The 16,507-nt window shown below is 34.5% G+C and overlaps 1 protein-coding gene across 3 annotated transcripts in view; it reads left to right on the forward strand.

The window, feature by feature from the left end:
- PPP4R3B (protein phosphatase 4 regulatory subunit 3B) overlaps positions 1-16,507 on the forward strand; it is a 66,321-nt gene that overhangs the window by 41,412 nt on the left and 8,402 nt on the right. For 2 of the 3 annotated variants that reach the window (XM_089923163.1, XM_022597229.3), the window contains 6 exons: positions 2,046-2,087; positions 3,965-4,123; positions 7,641-7,810; positions 9,810-9,949; positions 10,343-10,527; positions 13,260-13,462. In XM_089923163.1, the coding sequence (XP_089779289.1) occupies positions 2,046-2,087; positions 3,965-4,123; positions 7,641-7,810; positions 9,810-9,949; positions 10,343-10,527; positions 13,260-13,462 (899 nt within the window). The remainder of the gene's footprint in view (positions 1-2,045; positions 2,088-3,964; positions 4,124-7,640; positions 7,811-9,809; positions 9,950-10,342; positions 10,528-13,259; positions 13,463-16,507) is intronic. The other variant, XM_089923164.1, reaches the window with a different exon arrangement.

Raw genomic sequence — 16,507 nt, forward strand, 5'->3', positions numbered from 1 at the left:
TTTACTTGGTGCTTTTTATGACAGGGAAATTACTACTGAAAATTTTAAACTGCAATATAAAATCATGATTTCCCTTGTTTCAGAGTGTCTGTGGTAGAAAATGATATAGAATACGTGGCAAAAAGTATTACACCTTGAGGAAGAGAACTGTAAACATTTACCAAAAGAAGGAGATTGTACCCAAAGTTGTTAGAGTTAATGTTAGAGTGAGTAAGTGCAGAGAATATATTGCCTACAAAATCCAAGGTAACCATCATTTTGGAGGCATATTTGGCAATACAGTAAAAACTCTCTAATTTCAAAACATAAGGATCAGGTTAATAGGTTAATCAAAAAAGTTGGTTAAAGCAGAGAATAATTTTTAAAAATAAACTGTTTATAAACATTTACTTTAAATGATGCTCATTTACTGATAGTTTGTATAGGGTCAAGGCTTTTTTTTTTGTTTGTTTGTTTGTTTTTTGTATTTCCATATTGCATTACATAAGTTGCACCCGTAATTCATCGGCTACAGTTTCTGGTCTCAGTTTATTATAGTGGAGAGAAAACCTAAACATATTTTTGAAGCAGTCTGAGTGTAGAATTCTACTATGGTTTTAAGTACTTTCCTTTAAGTACTTAAGTATTCATAGTTTTGTATGACTAAGTTGGTATCATTTTTTAAATTGAGGTCTGCTGTATTCAACTTAGCCATAGATATTACAGTTCTGTGACATTTCATCAGTCTGCAGTATTTAAATTGTGTAATCATATTACCAAATATAACTAGTGTAAACAAAGGACTGACTTCAATAAGCATACAACTCAGCTTGGTGAAATGAGATATGTGGGGGGCATATTCTCAGAAAATGTTGGCTAATCTATTAAGTCAATTAAGAGGAAGTCAGTTAAGAGAATGTTTACTAAACTAATAAAATTGTACACCCTACATAATACTATCAATTCCATTTCTGAGTTTATATCCTAGGGTATATTTATGCATATACATGACAGATACAAGGATGTTGTTGCATTGTGCATTGTAGGAAATGAAGAAAATGTAGTATATTCATATAATGGAATACTGTTTAGCAGTTAAAATAATTGAATTTTGATCTATCGACTGATTAGTTCTCAAAAATATGAATTGGGTAAAAAAAGCATGTCACAGAACGTTTTGCAGAAAGGTTCCATTTATGTAAATTAAAACAAATGCATTTTTAACTTTCATTTTAAAATAAAACATTTCCAGCATACAGAAATATTTAGATGATAGCATCACAGATACATACTTTCTATTGGCTCTATCAAAACTAGCTTGTCATATTTTTTTCAGTTTTTTTAAAAAGAAAATAAATTACAGATAGTTTCTTATGCATTTTCATTCTACCCCACCCCATCACTCAAGAAATGCTGAATTTGGAGTTTATCACCCCTTTGTTTGTTTATATTATTGTGACATGTATAATGTATTATTTTTCAGTTTCAAACTTGATATGAATTGACTTAACATTGTATACATTATTGTGCATTTTTTTCCTTTTTACCCAGTGCTTTTTTTGAGATCTATCCATATTGATACCTAGAGTTTATTTTTAACTCTTGCGTGGTATTCTTTTGTATGAGTATGTTGTAATTTAGCCATCCTGCTTCTAATGTATATTTAAGTTGTTTCTAGCTTTTTCCTGTTACAAACAATGCTCTGATATACATTCTTGTGTTTCCTAACATGAATGTGCTCTATGGTGTGAGCCTAGGAATCAAAACTTAATTATAATGTTATACTTATTTTTTTAAAAATTCAAAGCATAAGTGACTAATTGTTAAAATCTGTGTTATTTTGTCAGAATACTTATGATACTGTCTTTTAATAATTCTTCATCTGCACCCAATTCTCTAAAAGATTTCAGATAGAGGTATAATATTTGACTGAAGCTACTAATTCTTAATCGTTATTATGCAGGTAAAATGAGGTTATGATCAGAGATATGCTTTGTATGTTGTAAAGTGCTAGGGAAGTGTGAGATATTATTACTGAAGTCGCTGATTTTAATTTTTTTTATTAGATAATATAGTTGGATCTAACAAAAACAGCACGATTTGTCCCGGTAAGTATACATTCATACTTTATGAACTAATGCAAACTGTAAGTTTTTTCCTATTCAGAATATAATGCACTTATACAAAACTAGGAAAGACATATTTTCATCCAAAAACTCCAAAACTAGATTTTTTTTAAATAAAAAAATTCAGGGCTTCCCTGGTGGCACAGTGGTTGAGGGTCTGCCTGCCGATGCAGGGGACGCGGGTTCGTGCCCCGGTCTGGCAGGATCCCGCATGCCGCGGAGCAGCTGGGCCCGTGGGCCATGGCCGCTGGGCTTGCACGTACGGAGCCTGTGCTCCGCAGTGGGAGAGGCCACGGCAGTGAGAGGCTCGTGTATCAAAAAAAAAAAAAAAAAAATTCCACTTTCTCCAATATAAAAGATGAAAAACCCAGTTGAAATTTTTTGTTTTTCTCTGTAAATTTAGAGCTTATTTTCTGACATTTTTTTTAAGGAGGTGTCTGAAAGTTGAGGATTAGTTCATTCTTACTTTGTAAATCTAGTAAACTAAGGCCAATCAGTTAGGAACTAGTCTTCATCAATAGTCTCATGCGTAGGTATCGTTCATGAATCTGAGTATAAACATGGTTGCTTCTCCTTGGAACATATGTATCAGGTATTGGCCTGTTAGTATGGAAAATAATGCCGTGTTTACCTGGCCTCCTGTCTTTTCTACCAGGCTCATCAAAGCTCTAGGAAAGCCAGTTTCAAATTAAGAAGCAGTTCAGGGATTGGATTATTAGAGATATGATGAGTAATTTCATGTCCTAATTTGGAAAAGTGAAAACAAGGCATTTAATTAACACTACAGATCACTGTTACAAGATCTTTTGTAAATAAAACTTGGGAATTGAGAAGTTTAGAGAATTTATTTTAATGGTAAGGAACTAGTTCAGATACTGGCTGTGGTGATGGCTGTTGTACAAATTGGTCTGAAACAAGTAGAACTCTTTACTTACATTTAAAGTAGAAAAGGTCTTTGAAATGCCAGAATTGTATTTTGTATACTTGGTGGTCATTCTGTTATTAAAAAGATTGCTGATTTGTTCCTGATAGTATCATGTGATGTTCCACAAAATATTTGTGTAGTCTTCTTGAAAAATAAAATAGTTGGATTTGATGACGTCAGTTATTTTTTCTATTCTCTAAGGCTGTGATTCCATAATTTCTTCACAGCTTAATATTTTCTTGCCTAAAATTTTCTTGCCTAAAAATATTTTCTTGGATAATTACCTATACATTCAATTTTGATGTTCAAGAAGCAATTTTAAATCACTCCATGAATGTGTAAACCAAAGCCTCTTGAGGAAGAAAGAGCTGGTATATTTCAGTAGGCCTCTCATGGATATGATTTGATGTTAAAAAGATTACTGTTTTAAAATCATGATATAATATTTTTCACTTAATATTCAAACAGCCAAAAAAGTCCTTTCCTTAAAGAAGTCTTTAAAGAAAGCATATTAATTTTTCTTGGGAAATTTGTGTTACACCACTTCAGTCAAAAAGTTTAAGGTATTTCCTCTTTTACTGTGCAGTGGACCCTTTTATAGATCCATTAATATTAATGACAGCACATATTAAGGAAACATTACCAAGAAAATCTCAATGCAGTGAGGGCTTTATTATCATATTTGTATGTTTTTATTTAACATTATTAAATATTTTATATACGAGCCTTAGAATATCTATTTAGTAGGTAAAACTGCTAATACTTCTGGAGAGTCTACCTAATGAAAAAATTAAAATCTGTACCTTCTTTAATTGATACAAAAAGGAGAAGAAAATACAGTTTTACTTTTGCTCTAAAATACAGGATGTACACTTTATTCTCTTTGCTTAGATGTATTGCAACGTTTATTTTCATGTGATGACTTTCTTTGTAGATAATTATCAAACAGCACAGCTGCTTGCCTTAATTTTAGAGCTACTCACATTTTGTGTGGAACATCACACATATCACATAAAAAACTATATTATGAACAAGGACTTGCTAAGAAGAGTCTTGGTCTTGATGAATTCAAAGCACACTTTCCTGGCCTTGTGTAAGTAACAGTTTCAATGAACATTCTTACAAAATGTTTTATGGAACAGCATTTTTAATAGAAAAGCCTGAGTTACCCATGTGGAATTATTTTTTTCTAGCAAGTGCATATGCTATTAAAGAGGTGATTGCGAGAAATACTAATCTTTTGTTTTCTTTTATTTAAAGGACAAGAGGAGTAGGTCATAGTGCTTCCCCCACCCACATATTGCTAACATTTAGATTCAGTTGTGATATAATACCATGTGCAATGGCACTTCACTAATAGAACCACTCCTGCTGTCTTTTACATCTGCTTCATCAAACTGTCATTTAGTAGTGACTCTTTTTATATTTTTGAGATATGGGCCTTGAAATGTATTTGTATAACTAAGGTTATGTATTTGAACATGTAAAATAACTTACGGTCTCTTCAGTAGACCACTTGGACCAATAAAAGTCAAACTTAAATGCTGATGTTTGCTTAAATGTTGATTTTTGGTGAACCCTAACTTTACTTTCCTCTCATAGTTTCACCTGCTGATAGAGGTAAAGAAACCTTCTCCCTAGAAATAAAAAGAGCCCTGTGGGTTTTTTCTGAGCATGAAAATCATAGTTAAAATGTAACATTTAATTTAATGTATAGAGAAAAGGTTAATCTCCCTACTACTTCCTTTATTTTTAAGGCCTTAAAATAGCCACTGTTAACTGCCTGCACTACTTCTTTTCCATTCCTTTTTCCATACCTGTGCAAATTTACATAAACATTCACACATGTATAGGTTTTCATGTTTTATTTTTATAGAAACAGGATCATGCTGACACACATCTCAGCCCCTTAATAATACGCTAGGTCATTGGATATGGTGTGAACTAATATTTTTCCTAAACATAGCTGAGTAACATTTCATAGAGTGGCTCTTTCACAACTTATTCTACCATTCTCCACTGCATGGATTACAAGATTGTTTTGGTATTTTGCCATTCCAAATAGCACTGTAATTAATAGCCTGGTATTGGGTTGGCCCAAAAGTTCGTTTGGGTTTTTCATAAAACCCGAACGAACTTTTTGGCCAACCCATACATAAATCTTGCTTTACTTGTTTATTTCCATAGGATAGATTCCCTATATTGGGATTGCCAGAGCAAAATGTTTATTTATTTTAATATATCCTTTTTCAATTTTAATTTACTTTCCAGATTACTTTCCCAAAAAATTGAAGCACTTGACATGAAGAATGCACTCAATGAATAGCACTCATTCTTACTGCTTTTTAAAATGTTATCCAGCTGATGTTGGAAAATGTATTCTGTTTGTGTTTTAATTTACATTTTCCTTGATAACATCTTTTCACATTTTAGTGCTTTTGCATTTTGTCTGTTGTGAATTGCCTTTTATCTTTTTCTTAGAGCTCTTGTATGTTAGAGATATTAGCAGTTATCACGTTTTGGGGAAAAAAATGTCCCAGTTTCATTTGTCTTTTGTCTTTACGTTTATTTATGGCATTGTTTTGCATATAATTGCTATAAGATTCTTTATGATGACAAATATGTCTTATTTTTCTTTTATGGCTTTCGGTTTTTTTGCCTTGCTTATTAGGAAAGTCTCCTATGTCCTAAATTTATACAAATATTTTCCTCAATTTTCTTCCAATATTTTTTATTATTTTGTACATTTATATTTGTAATGCATCTGAAATTTGTTTTTGCATATGGTTTGAAGTGAGAGTCTAGCTTTCTTTTCTACTGGATGTATAGCCAATTGTGCTAACACCTTATTAAATAAACTATATTTTCCTTACTGAATTAAAATATCACTTTTGGTATTGAGTAAGTTACCATATATACTTATGTCTTATTTCTGAACCATTTATCCTTTTATTTCACTAGATAAAATGAATGGGAAAGTTTATTCTTATGCCATTATAGTATCTCTGTTGTAAAGTTTAATATCTGCTAAGTACCTCCTCAGTTTTCTTTTCATAATTTTCTTGGTTCTTGGACATTTGTTCTTCCACAGTAACTTAAATACAACTTTATCCAGTTCATCCTGACTGGATTTACACTAAATTTTTATATTAATTTTGGAACAGTTGATGTTCTCATGCTAGGTTTTCCTATATGGCTTTCTATAAGTAGTCCTTTCTGAAATGACTGCAGAATGGTCACATTTAAATGGATATAACTGAACAAATCTCCAGTATTCAAATGTTTATATTGCTTCAAGATTTCCATTATTATAAACAATGCTGTTTTAACTATAGCTTTGTGTGCATGTTACTTCATTCACAGGCAGTGTATGAAAGTGCCCGTTTGCTCAGGTCTTTGGCAATACTTCAGTCTTTTTAATCTTAGGAAAACTATTTCTTATCCTGCCGTAAAAAGAGGTGATGTTTTAAGTCTAGCAGTTCTGTCCGCACCTGTTTAGTCTTACAGTTATCATACATTTATACTTTATGTGGCCTATTTCTGTTTTATTTTCAGATAATATTTAGAACCTCTTTGGACAGACACAACTTCTTTTAATAACTTAGATCTGTGAACAGAGGGTTAAAATGAGAGAGTGACTTACAAAATCAGAAACCTTGTGTTTTAAAAGATGTGGCTAGTGTTATCTGTAGAATAAATTAAACTACTCAGGAGAGAGGTTACAAGTTAAAAGATAAAGCATAAATATAAGGGATTGAAATTACAGTATTTTGTGTTCCATAAAGGTTTTAGCAATAATATTGCTAAATATGTTTAGCTAGGGAAAAGACTAGTTAAAGGGAAATTTTCTTTTCAATATTCTAAAATGTAAAAAGCCAAATTATACTGCTTATTTGTTACTCTAACATTCTTTTACAGATACAGTCTGATCTGCCACAGTACATGTTTACCAAAGGTTAAACAGCTCACAAGCAATTGGTAAACAAGGGAGTGATGTTATTATAATCCGGAGGTAGTGTTGGTTCACAGATGATTTTCCCAAGGCAAAGAGAACTGGAATAGCTTTCATCAGAAAAGTAGAAAAACCTTTGGCTCTCCTGTATACTGGTAGCAGGAGCCCCTTTGGCTGTATTTTCAGAAAACTTAAAAGAAGCACCTACCTCCAAAGCTCCCCCCACTCCCCTCTTTGCCCTGTCCCCCAGAGAGGTAAGGCAGTCTCGGCTCTAGGCAGGTTGCACCATTCCTGTCCCCTTCTCAGTGACAGCCCCTGCTGACTCTGAGCTGCCTTCACTGCATTGTCTCCACATCCACCAGCACTGCTCTAAGTAGTGCCGGCATTTGTGTTGTATGGTTTTTGTGTATTTTTTAATCTCTCTGCCTTGTAGCTGTCTGCCTACCAATTATTGGGGCTTTTGTTAGCTCTCGCCCCAAGTTGTACAAATTTTGAGTTGGTTTTTCCCTAATTCTGTTTTTCACAAAATCCAATTGTTCTTATTGCAGTTTTGCTTTTTACTTTAGGAGAACATATACATTGCTTTATGTAAAAATACCTGTATAATAATTAATACTAGTAAGATTAGCAACTTATTCCCTGTATTATTTTTAATTAGGTGCTCTTCGTTTTATGAGGCGGATAATTGGCCTTAAAGATGAATTTTACAATCGTTACATCACCAAGGGAAATCTTTTTGAGCCAGTTATAAATGCTCTTCTGGATAATGGAACTCGGTACAATCTATTGAATTCAGCTGTTATTGAGTTATTTGAATTTATAAGAGTGGTAAGTTTATATTAAAAGATTCTTAGTAAATTAAAATAACTATATGTTTAGTGATGTTAATATTTTAAATTGTGAAATTCAGCATAGTATTTAAAACTGTGTTTATGCTCTATTCTTCTCAGTTCCATTTTTTTGCCAAATGTTTCAGGATATTTAGCATATTGGACATTTCACTCAAGCATGCCATTCATGTGGTCTCTGTGATCTCTTGTAAGAGTAGTGATAAAAATGAATAGAAAGATTGAAAAATAATTCCCTTGGTAGACATTGATACAAAATGCATAAAACGTAGGATGTTATCATGGAATTTTAAGTTGAAGAATCTGAGAAGTTAGGTGAACTACTCCAACTGCCTTATTTTATAGACGAGGGCTTGAGACACCCAAAGTGATTAGCTGATCTATTCAGGTGCATTCATTTGGTTAGGAGCACAGGCAGGGCTTGAAGATATGTTGCAGCTCATTCTTGAGTCTCAGTCAGGCAACAAAAGATTTGTCATAAAAAGATCTGGAGAGAGCTCTGTGTGAATACCAGAGATAAGGTGAATAACTGAAGAACCGGTAAGATAAATTTACCGTCCCACACACTGAAATGATTCCACTGGAGTAATGGCCACATGGTTAGAAAAAACTTGAAAAAAGAAAGTCAAAGCTAGAAGTTCATTCTCTGGTTTTTCTTCTTACAAATCAGATTTGTACTGATGACACAGTATTCCCACGTAAAGATTATTTGGCTGACTAGATTGTTTTTCTTAGAGTAGTCACTTGCCAAGAGTATGGTTTGCAAAAAGGATGAAGAAGATAGAAGTACTGTCTTTAGCCTTGGAAAAAAGGGAACATGGTTGACTAGCTCACCAAGAATCTGAACCCAGGTTCACAGTGTACTGTTCTATGAATTAGAGATTAACTTTTATATATTTTCTTCCTTTAAAATTTTTGTTGAGATATGGATAAAATGAATTGTAAGGTTCACAGCCCCATCCCTATTCCTATGATTGAATTTGTTTTTCTGAAAATAATTTTGAGTGGTTGATAAATGTACATTGAATCCCAAAACTTACCTTTTTTTGTTTCAGTGTGTAACACAACTATTTTACTAGGTTTCTAATTTTTCTCCTTTGCATATTTTTTTGATTCAGATGTTCAGGGGAACTAGTTTAAAGACATAACAGTCCTTAATACAACCAGGTTATGGTATATCTTTTAAGGAAGTGGCATGTATATATCCTACCAGTATTAGTCCTGAATCACAACTTATTTATTTTTAATGATGAGCCTGCTTTGCACCCATTCATTTGCAGTGATCACTTAAAATGGTTCATTTAGAATTTAAAATTTATTACTATCGGTTTATTTCACAAAAATTACACCACTAGAGAACTGTGGAAATATACAAGAGGAATTCAAGTTGTTTTATCAAATATGTATATGTGATATAGTCAGAGGAATCTGTTTATTTTTTAAGTAAGGCTTATCTTGTTTTGATAGTTAAACAAGGCGTCATCAATAATATCTTTCAATGTTTGTTGAAAATATAATTTCAACATCTGCTTTCTAACTAGGTGTGCACTCTTGATCAGGCCATCCAGTCTCTCTCATAGCCTCAATTTTCCCTTTCTGTAAAATAGGGTTAATAAAACCTATTGTAAAGAATTGTTATGAGGATCAAGTGAAATTGTATGTGATAAGCGCTTTTTAAATTGTAAAGTGCTATTATGCAAATGCGAAAAATAAACAGACAACATAAACTAAATACATTTACCTTTCAAATGTTCTTTATAGTCCCCCCAAAAGGGCTTCAGTGAATTACTTCTCCTTTTTTCACAGTGTTCTGTGGAGTCCTGGCTCATTTATAAAGAAACTAGGACGTTTATTTTTGGAAGTTGATTTTGAAAACCCTTTTTTTTTGGTTAGCTTTGAAACTATAAAAAATCTTCTTTAAGTTTTTCTTCTAACAAGCATTGTATTATATTTGAAATATAAATTTTGTGCTTATACAGGAAGATATCAAGTCTCTTACTACACATATAGTTGAAAACTTTTATAAAGCACTTGAATCGATTGAATATGTTCAGACATTCAAAGGATTGAAGACTAAATATGAGCAAGAAAAAGACAGACAAAATCAGAAACTGAACAGGTATTGTTTAAATATATTGCATTTATAGCCTATAAAATTATGTTCAAAATCGTGTAGTTGGATCTTACATATGAAATTTACCCAGGAATTTTCTTTCCATCATTAGATAGTACAGGGTTGTGTAGTAGGGTAGTATATTCTCCCTACACTGAATCTTTTATATGAAAGATTACTGCTCCATAATCATAACTCAAGATAAATTTTTAGGTTGGTGTACAAACATCCTTGGAGTGTTCTCTGGTTTCTGGTTACATCTTATATCGCAACTGAGGTGATTATGATATAAGTTATACTCAGTTAAAATTATTTCACCTCCTCTTGGTTATACATATTCTCATAATCTGGTCAGGAATTTTAAATCATTACTTAACATTTGTGATATATTTCTTACAGTGTACCATCTATATTGCGTAGTAACAGATTTCGCAGAGATGCAAAGGCATTGGAAGAGGATGAAGAAATGTGGTTTAATGAAGATGAAGAGGAGGAAGGGAAAACAGTTGTGGCACCAGTGGAAAAATCTAAGGCAGAAGATGATTTTCCAGATAGTTATGAAAAATTCATGGAGACTAAAAAGGGTATTAAAATTTTGAATTTTTGATTAGTTCATTCTCTTATTTAGTATAGAAATTATTCAGTTGTTTGTGAAGTTGTGATAATAGTTTATAAAGCATGAAAGACATGAATTTTATGCTAAATCAAAACCTTTTAAAATTATCACCTTTTTCAAATCTGATTTTTCAAAACGTTTTATGGGGCTTCCCTGGTGGCGCAGTGGTTGAGAGTCCGCCTGCCAGTGCAGGGGACACGGGTTCGTGTCCTGGTCGGGGAGGATCCCACATGCCGTGGAGCGGCTGGGCCCATGAGCCATGGCCACTGAGCCTGCGCGTCCGGAGCCTGTGCTCCGCAGCGGGAGAGGCCACAACAGTGAGAGGCCCACGTACCGCAAAAAAAAAAAAATTGTGTTTAAAATGTTTTTCTTGAAACTTGCCATTTTGTGACTCTCTTCATTTGCTGTTTATAAATTGCATTGTCTATACTTTGCCTTCTGTGAACAGTTGTGCTTTTATTTCTGTACTGAAATCTTCAATAATAATAGAGATCATATAGATCCGTAGAAACTTTCCAGAGCACTCTGTCATTTACAGCTGGAGAAACTAAGCTTAAAGAAAGAAGTACTTTTTACTCTTTGAAATTTTTAAATTGTTATAAAAGTTTCATAAAGATAAAATGGCAAGGGACTTCCGTGGTGGTCCAGTGGGTAAGACTCTGTGCTCCCAGTGAAGGGGGCCCAGATTCGATCCCTGGTCGGGAACTAGATCTCGCCTGCAGGCCGCAACTAAGAAGTCCGCATGCTGCAACTAAAAAAAAGATCCTGCATGATGCCGCACCTGAAGATCCCAACCCGGAGCAGCCAAAACAAATAAATATTCAAAAAAAAAAAAAAAACAGTTAAAATGTCAAGAGCAGAAAAGTAACAGTAAAATTTCCTGTCTTTCAAATATGTTTAACTTGTTTATAAAACTAAGATCTTACTAGTGTTTTTCAGAAGAACCAGTCACTTTAATTCTATAATTTAAATGTTTCAAAAAATTTATATCTTGAAAGGCAAAAGCATTTCCTAGACTTATATATGTTTATGATTTTCTTTCCCTTTTTAAAATTTATTTATTTATTTACTTTTGGTTGTGTTGGGTCTTCGTTGCTGCACATGGGCTTTCTCTAGATGTGGCGAGCGGGGGCTACTGTTTGTTGTGGTGTGTGGGCTTCTCACTGTGATGGCTTCTCTTGTTGCGGAGCAAGGGCTCTGGGTGCATGGGCTTCAGTAGTTGTGGCATGCGAGCTCAGTAGTTGTGGCTCGCAGGCTCTGGAGCGCAGGCTCAGTAGTTGTGGCACACGGGCTTAGTTGCTCCGCGGCATGTGGGATCTTCCCGGACCAGGGCTCGAATCCGTGTTCCCTGCATTGGCAAGTGGATTCTTTTTTTTTGTTTTTTTTTTGTTTGTTTGTTTTGTTTTTTGCGGTACGTGGGCCTCTCACTGCTGTGGCCTCTCCCATTGCGGAGCACAGGCTCTGGACGCACAGGCTCAGTGGCCATGGCTCACCGGCCCAGCCGCTCCGCAGCATGTGGGATCTTCCCAGACCGGGGCACGAACCCACGTCCCCTGCATCGGCAGGCGGACTCTCAACCACTGCGCCACCAGGGAAGCCCGGCAAGTGGATTCTTAACCACTGTGCCACCAGGGAGTTTCCTAGTTAGTGATTTTCAACGTGTGATTTTCTAAAGGCATTTCTCATTAGTTAGTGTTTCATTAATTTCTTATTACATTTTCCTTGAAACTGTTGCTACTAGCCTCACTCATTTTCTACTCATCACTGCCATAAGTTCTATTTATTTCAGCTTGGGGGATCACAAGAGCCTATTAAAATGTCCTAAGGAATAGGTACCTTTCGGTAGCCAAATTCTTCTACCTTTACTCATTACAGGCCCTGCCCTGAGTACTGTCAGAAGAGGCAGTGAGGCCATACTTGAAGTACTGCATCCAGTTAAGAAACATAATCAAAAATAGTGGCAGCCAGGGCTTCCCTGGTGGCGCAGTGGTTGCAAGTCCGCCTGCCGATGCAGGGGACACAGGTTCATGCCCCGGTCCGGAAAGATCCCACATGCCGCGGAGCGGCTGGGCCTGTGAGCCATGGCCGCTGAGCCTGTGCGTCCGGAGCCTGCACGTCCGGAGCCTGTGCTCTGCAACGGGAGAGGCCGCAACAGTGAGAGGCCCGCGTACCGCAAAAAAAAGCAAAAAAAATAGTGGCAGCCAGATGTTAAAGGATAGTAGATACCTTTGTCATAAAGGAAACAGATAAAGGAACCTGGAATATTCAGGAAATAAATGACTGATAAACATGGTCCTAATCATTTTCTTTAGGCATTTGGAATATTATTGACTTGTGGGAGAGATTATTAGGTTTTCACAATGAGTATGGAAGTGTAGAGTCAGTGAGTGGAAGCTGCAGAGAGACAATGAAAGGAAGAGTCAGACAGCTAGTGAGTCCTTGGAAGAGTCCTAGATATAGCAGTGTGGAATTCTAGCATATGGTGGCTGATCTGTTATATGACTCTGAAGTTTCTTTCTAATCCTGAGATTTCTAAGACTCCAGCTAATAAAGACTTATCACTGTACACATCATGCTCTACCCTCTTAGCTCTTACAAAAAAGCAAAGGCACTGTTTTATAAGTTTTTAAATTATTGTTCTTTTCAGATGCTTTGACTTAGCAATATTTACTGATATTCAAATTTTTACATTTGCTTTAGCAAAGGAAAGTGAAGACAAGGAAAACCTTCCCAAAAGGACATCTTCTGGTGGCTTCAAATTTACTTTCTCCCACTCCACTAGTGCTGCTAATGGAACAAACAGTACAAACAGTAAATCTGTAGTGGCTCAGACACCACCAGCAAGTTCTAATGGATCCTCTTCCAAAACTACAAACTTGGCTACATCAGTAACAGCCACCAAGGTATGTGAAACTGCTCTACACACAAACTTCGTTTTTTTCGTCTGTAGAATTATTTCATGTTTCCTGAAGAAAATTTGGATAATAAAAATAATCTCAAAGAAGAAAAAAAGTTGCACACATTGTCATCAGAGAACATGACTGCTAACATTTGATTGATTTTTCTTTAGGTATATGGGTTTATCTGACACAATTACAGTCTCTGTATAAGCACAGTTTTGTATCCTGCTTTCATTAATTATGAGAATTTTTCTCTGTTATTAAAACATTATTGAGGACTGTAGAATTTCATTTGATTTAGCTGTATCATAGTATTTGTAAGCATCCCCTCCCCCCACCAATATTTTGGAGCGCATAAGTTGATTCTGATATTTCACTGACTACTGGCATTGTTGCATTTTAAGTTATTTTCTTGGATAGATGAGTAGAACAATGTTCTCACCCATATTGTCAAATTCCTCTCCAGAAAGGCTATACCAGTTAATGTTACCATAAGCATTGTATGAGTATGCTTGGTTCACTGCAGCTTTGGCACTGTTGTTATAATGATTTTTAATCTTTACCAGTTAGGTAGAGGAGACAGTATATGTCTCGTTCCTAATTGTGTCATTTGTTACTAGTAAGGTTGAACGTTAGCCTTTTGAATTTGGTCTTCTGTTAATTGTTCATAGTCTTGCCTTTTTAAAAATTGGTTTATGTCTTTTTAGTATGAGTGAGTCTTTGGTTAAGAATATTAACCCTTTTGTCATTCACATAGCAAATGTATTTCCCATTAGTTACTTTTTTCATGTAAACAAGTTTAAATTTTATATAAAACTTTTTTCTTTCATTTACATTATTATTATATGTAATATGTCCTTTTCCCCAAAAAGGAGTGGCTTAAAATAAAAAGGCATAAATAAAGGACAACTGTTAGTATAAGGTTAGAAGGACAAGAGAGGGCCATAGTAGAAAACCTAAGTGAAGTGATGCTTCTTGTTTTGAACACAATATAAGTCTGAGTTTATTTATTTTACAAAAATGTAGAATCTTTCTTCAGTATTGTAGCAAGGTGGGCTCTTGACTAAAGATCACAGAAGTAGCATTTTCAATAGGATTCTCCTGTTTGTGAAACACAGTTTATGTTATTGAACAAGAATTTTTAAATTTTCATTTTTTGATAGGACAATTTAGTATAATATTATGACACTATATTAAGAATATTTGCTGTTGAGTTATATTGCTTGGGTTCAAATCTTGGCTGTGCCTCTTTCTCTGTGTTTGACCTTAAGGAAATTATTTAATCTCTCTGGGCCTTATTAGTTTTCTCATTTTAAACAGGGATAAAACAGCACCTCCTTTATAGGTTTGTTGTGAAGGTTTAATTATTTAATAAATGTAAAGAGTTTAGAACACTATTTGGCACATTCTCAATATATACTAGCTTTTCTTTTTTTTTTTTTAATCAAAGTAATATATGCACTTACTTTTAAAAGACAAATAACATTAAAAGTATTGAAAAAAAAACAGTCCTCTTTTCTTCTACGCAGCGAAGGCTTGGAACTCTTCTAGCTCTTTCTTCTATTTCTAATTAATATGCTAATACTGCCATATTGTTTTACCACTCTGTACCAGATCCTCACCCTTATTACTCTCTGTATCACAATTTTTGGTTAAAACAATATTTGATAATTTTATAGCTATAATAACATAAATATTCATTAATTTTTTTCCTGCTTTTTTCTCTTTTTTTCCCTGCTTTTTTTCTATACTGTGTTTTTCTTTATAACTTTTCTCTTTTTATAGAGTAAATAACCTCTCAGGTTATTTTCTACATAGTCTCCCCCTTGGAGACATCTCTCTTAAAGTCTCCCATCTTGTCCCAGCCTAGATTGGTTCCTCTCCAGACTTGCTGCTCATCTGTTGTCTTAAGGCTGCCTCTGCCATCACACTAATACTTCCTTTTGCCTTGCTTCTTTTCTTATGTTGACTGTTTCCTGGATCTCAGGTCTGTTCTCTGTCTTGGTTTTCCATCTCATTTTGTTGGAGCATACCCTCTCTGTTTCCTGGAAAAAGAATTCCATGAGAGATAAAGTTTGAGACCTTTCATGTATGAAGATGTCTTTATTGTATCCTCATACTTGATTGACAATTTAACTGAATGTAGAGCCAAATTAGAAATAATTTTCCTTCAAAAATTTGAAATTATTGCTGCCAAGACATCCAGAGACATTCTTATTCCTGATTGTGTGTGTGTGATTTTATTTGATTCTTCTTGGAAGCATTTGGGGTTTTATCTCTGTATTCTGAAATTTCAGGATGATATACTTTGGGCATTCTCAGCTAAACAGTCATGACCTTTAGTTTTGGGACATTTTATGCTCTTTCACTATAGCTTATTGTTTGGCTATTGGGCCTTATAATTTTCATAATTTTTCTCTCCTATTACTCATTTTTTTGTTCTATTTTCTGGGTTATTTCCCTGAGTTTTCAATTTACTGTCCTTACAGATAATTTTTTATTTATGAACAAGCAAAATCAAGTGCGAACACAAACACATATTTCACCTTTTTTGACACAGCAGATTGCCGAATACATTTGTTCTACATCTTTTGGGGGAACAGATAGAAAAATAGCAGTTGTTCTTGGAAAACTAATTAATTGCTCAGTCACTCAAGACTATCACAAAAATTTGATACTAAGCAAGATAGGAGCTCACAGAGTAAAGCACTAGTTATATTGGCTCTCAACCTTTTTCAACAAACTGACCACATTTCTAAGTGAAGGCCAGTTCTTTATCACCAATGGCCCTTTAGCCATTTTCACCATCATTGCTTTTCAGGTGTCCAGCAAAGTGATTCAGAGGTAGATAGATTAGATAGATAGATAGATAGATTCTTTTTTTAGATCCTTTTCCATTATAGATTATTACAAGATGTTGAATATAGTTCCCTGTGCTATACAGTAGGTCCTTGTTGGTTATCTATTTTATATATAGTATTGTGTACATGTTAATCCCAAACTCCTAATTTATCTGTTCCCCCGCCACCCTTTTCCCCTTTGGTAACC

Source organism: Delphinapterus leucas, chromosome 13 (genome assembly GCF_059928025.1).
Source record: "Delphinapterus leucas isolate spDelLeu-1000000601 "Yukka" chromosome 13, BTC_Dleu_Yukka2, whole genome shotgun sequence".
Classification (NCBI taxonomy): domain Eukaryota; kingdom Metazoa; phylum Chordata; class Mammalia; order Artiodactyla; family Monodontidae; genus Delphinapterus; species Delphinapterus leucas.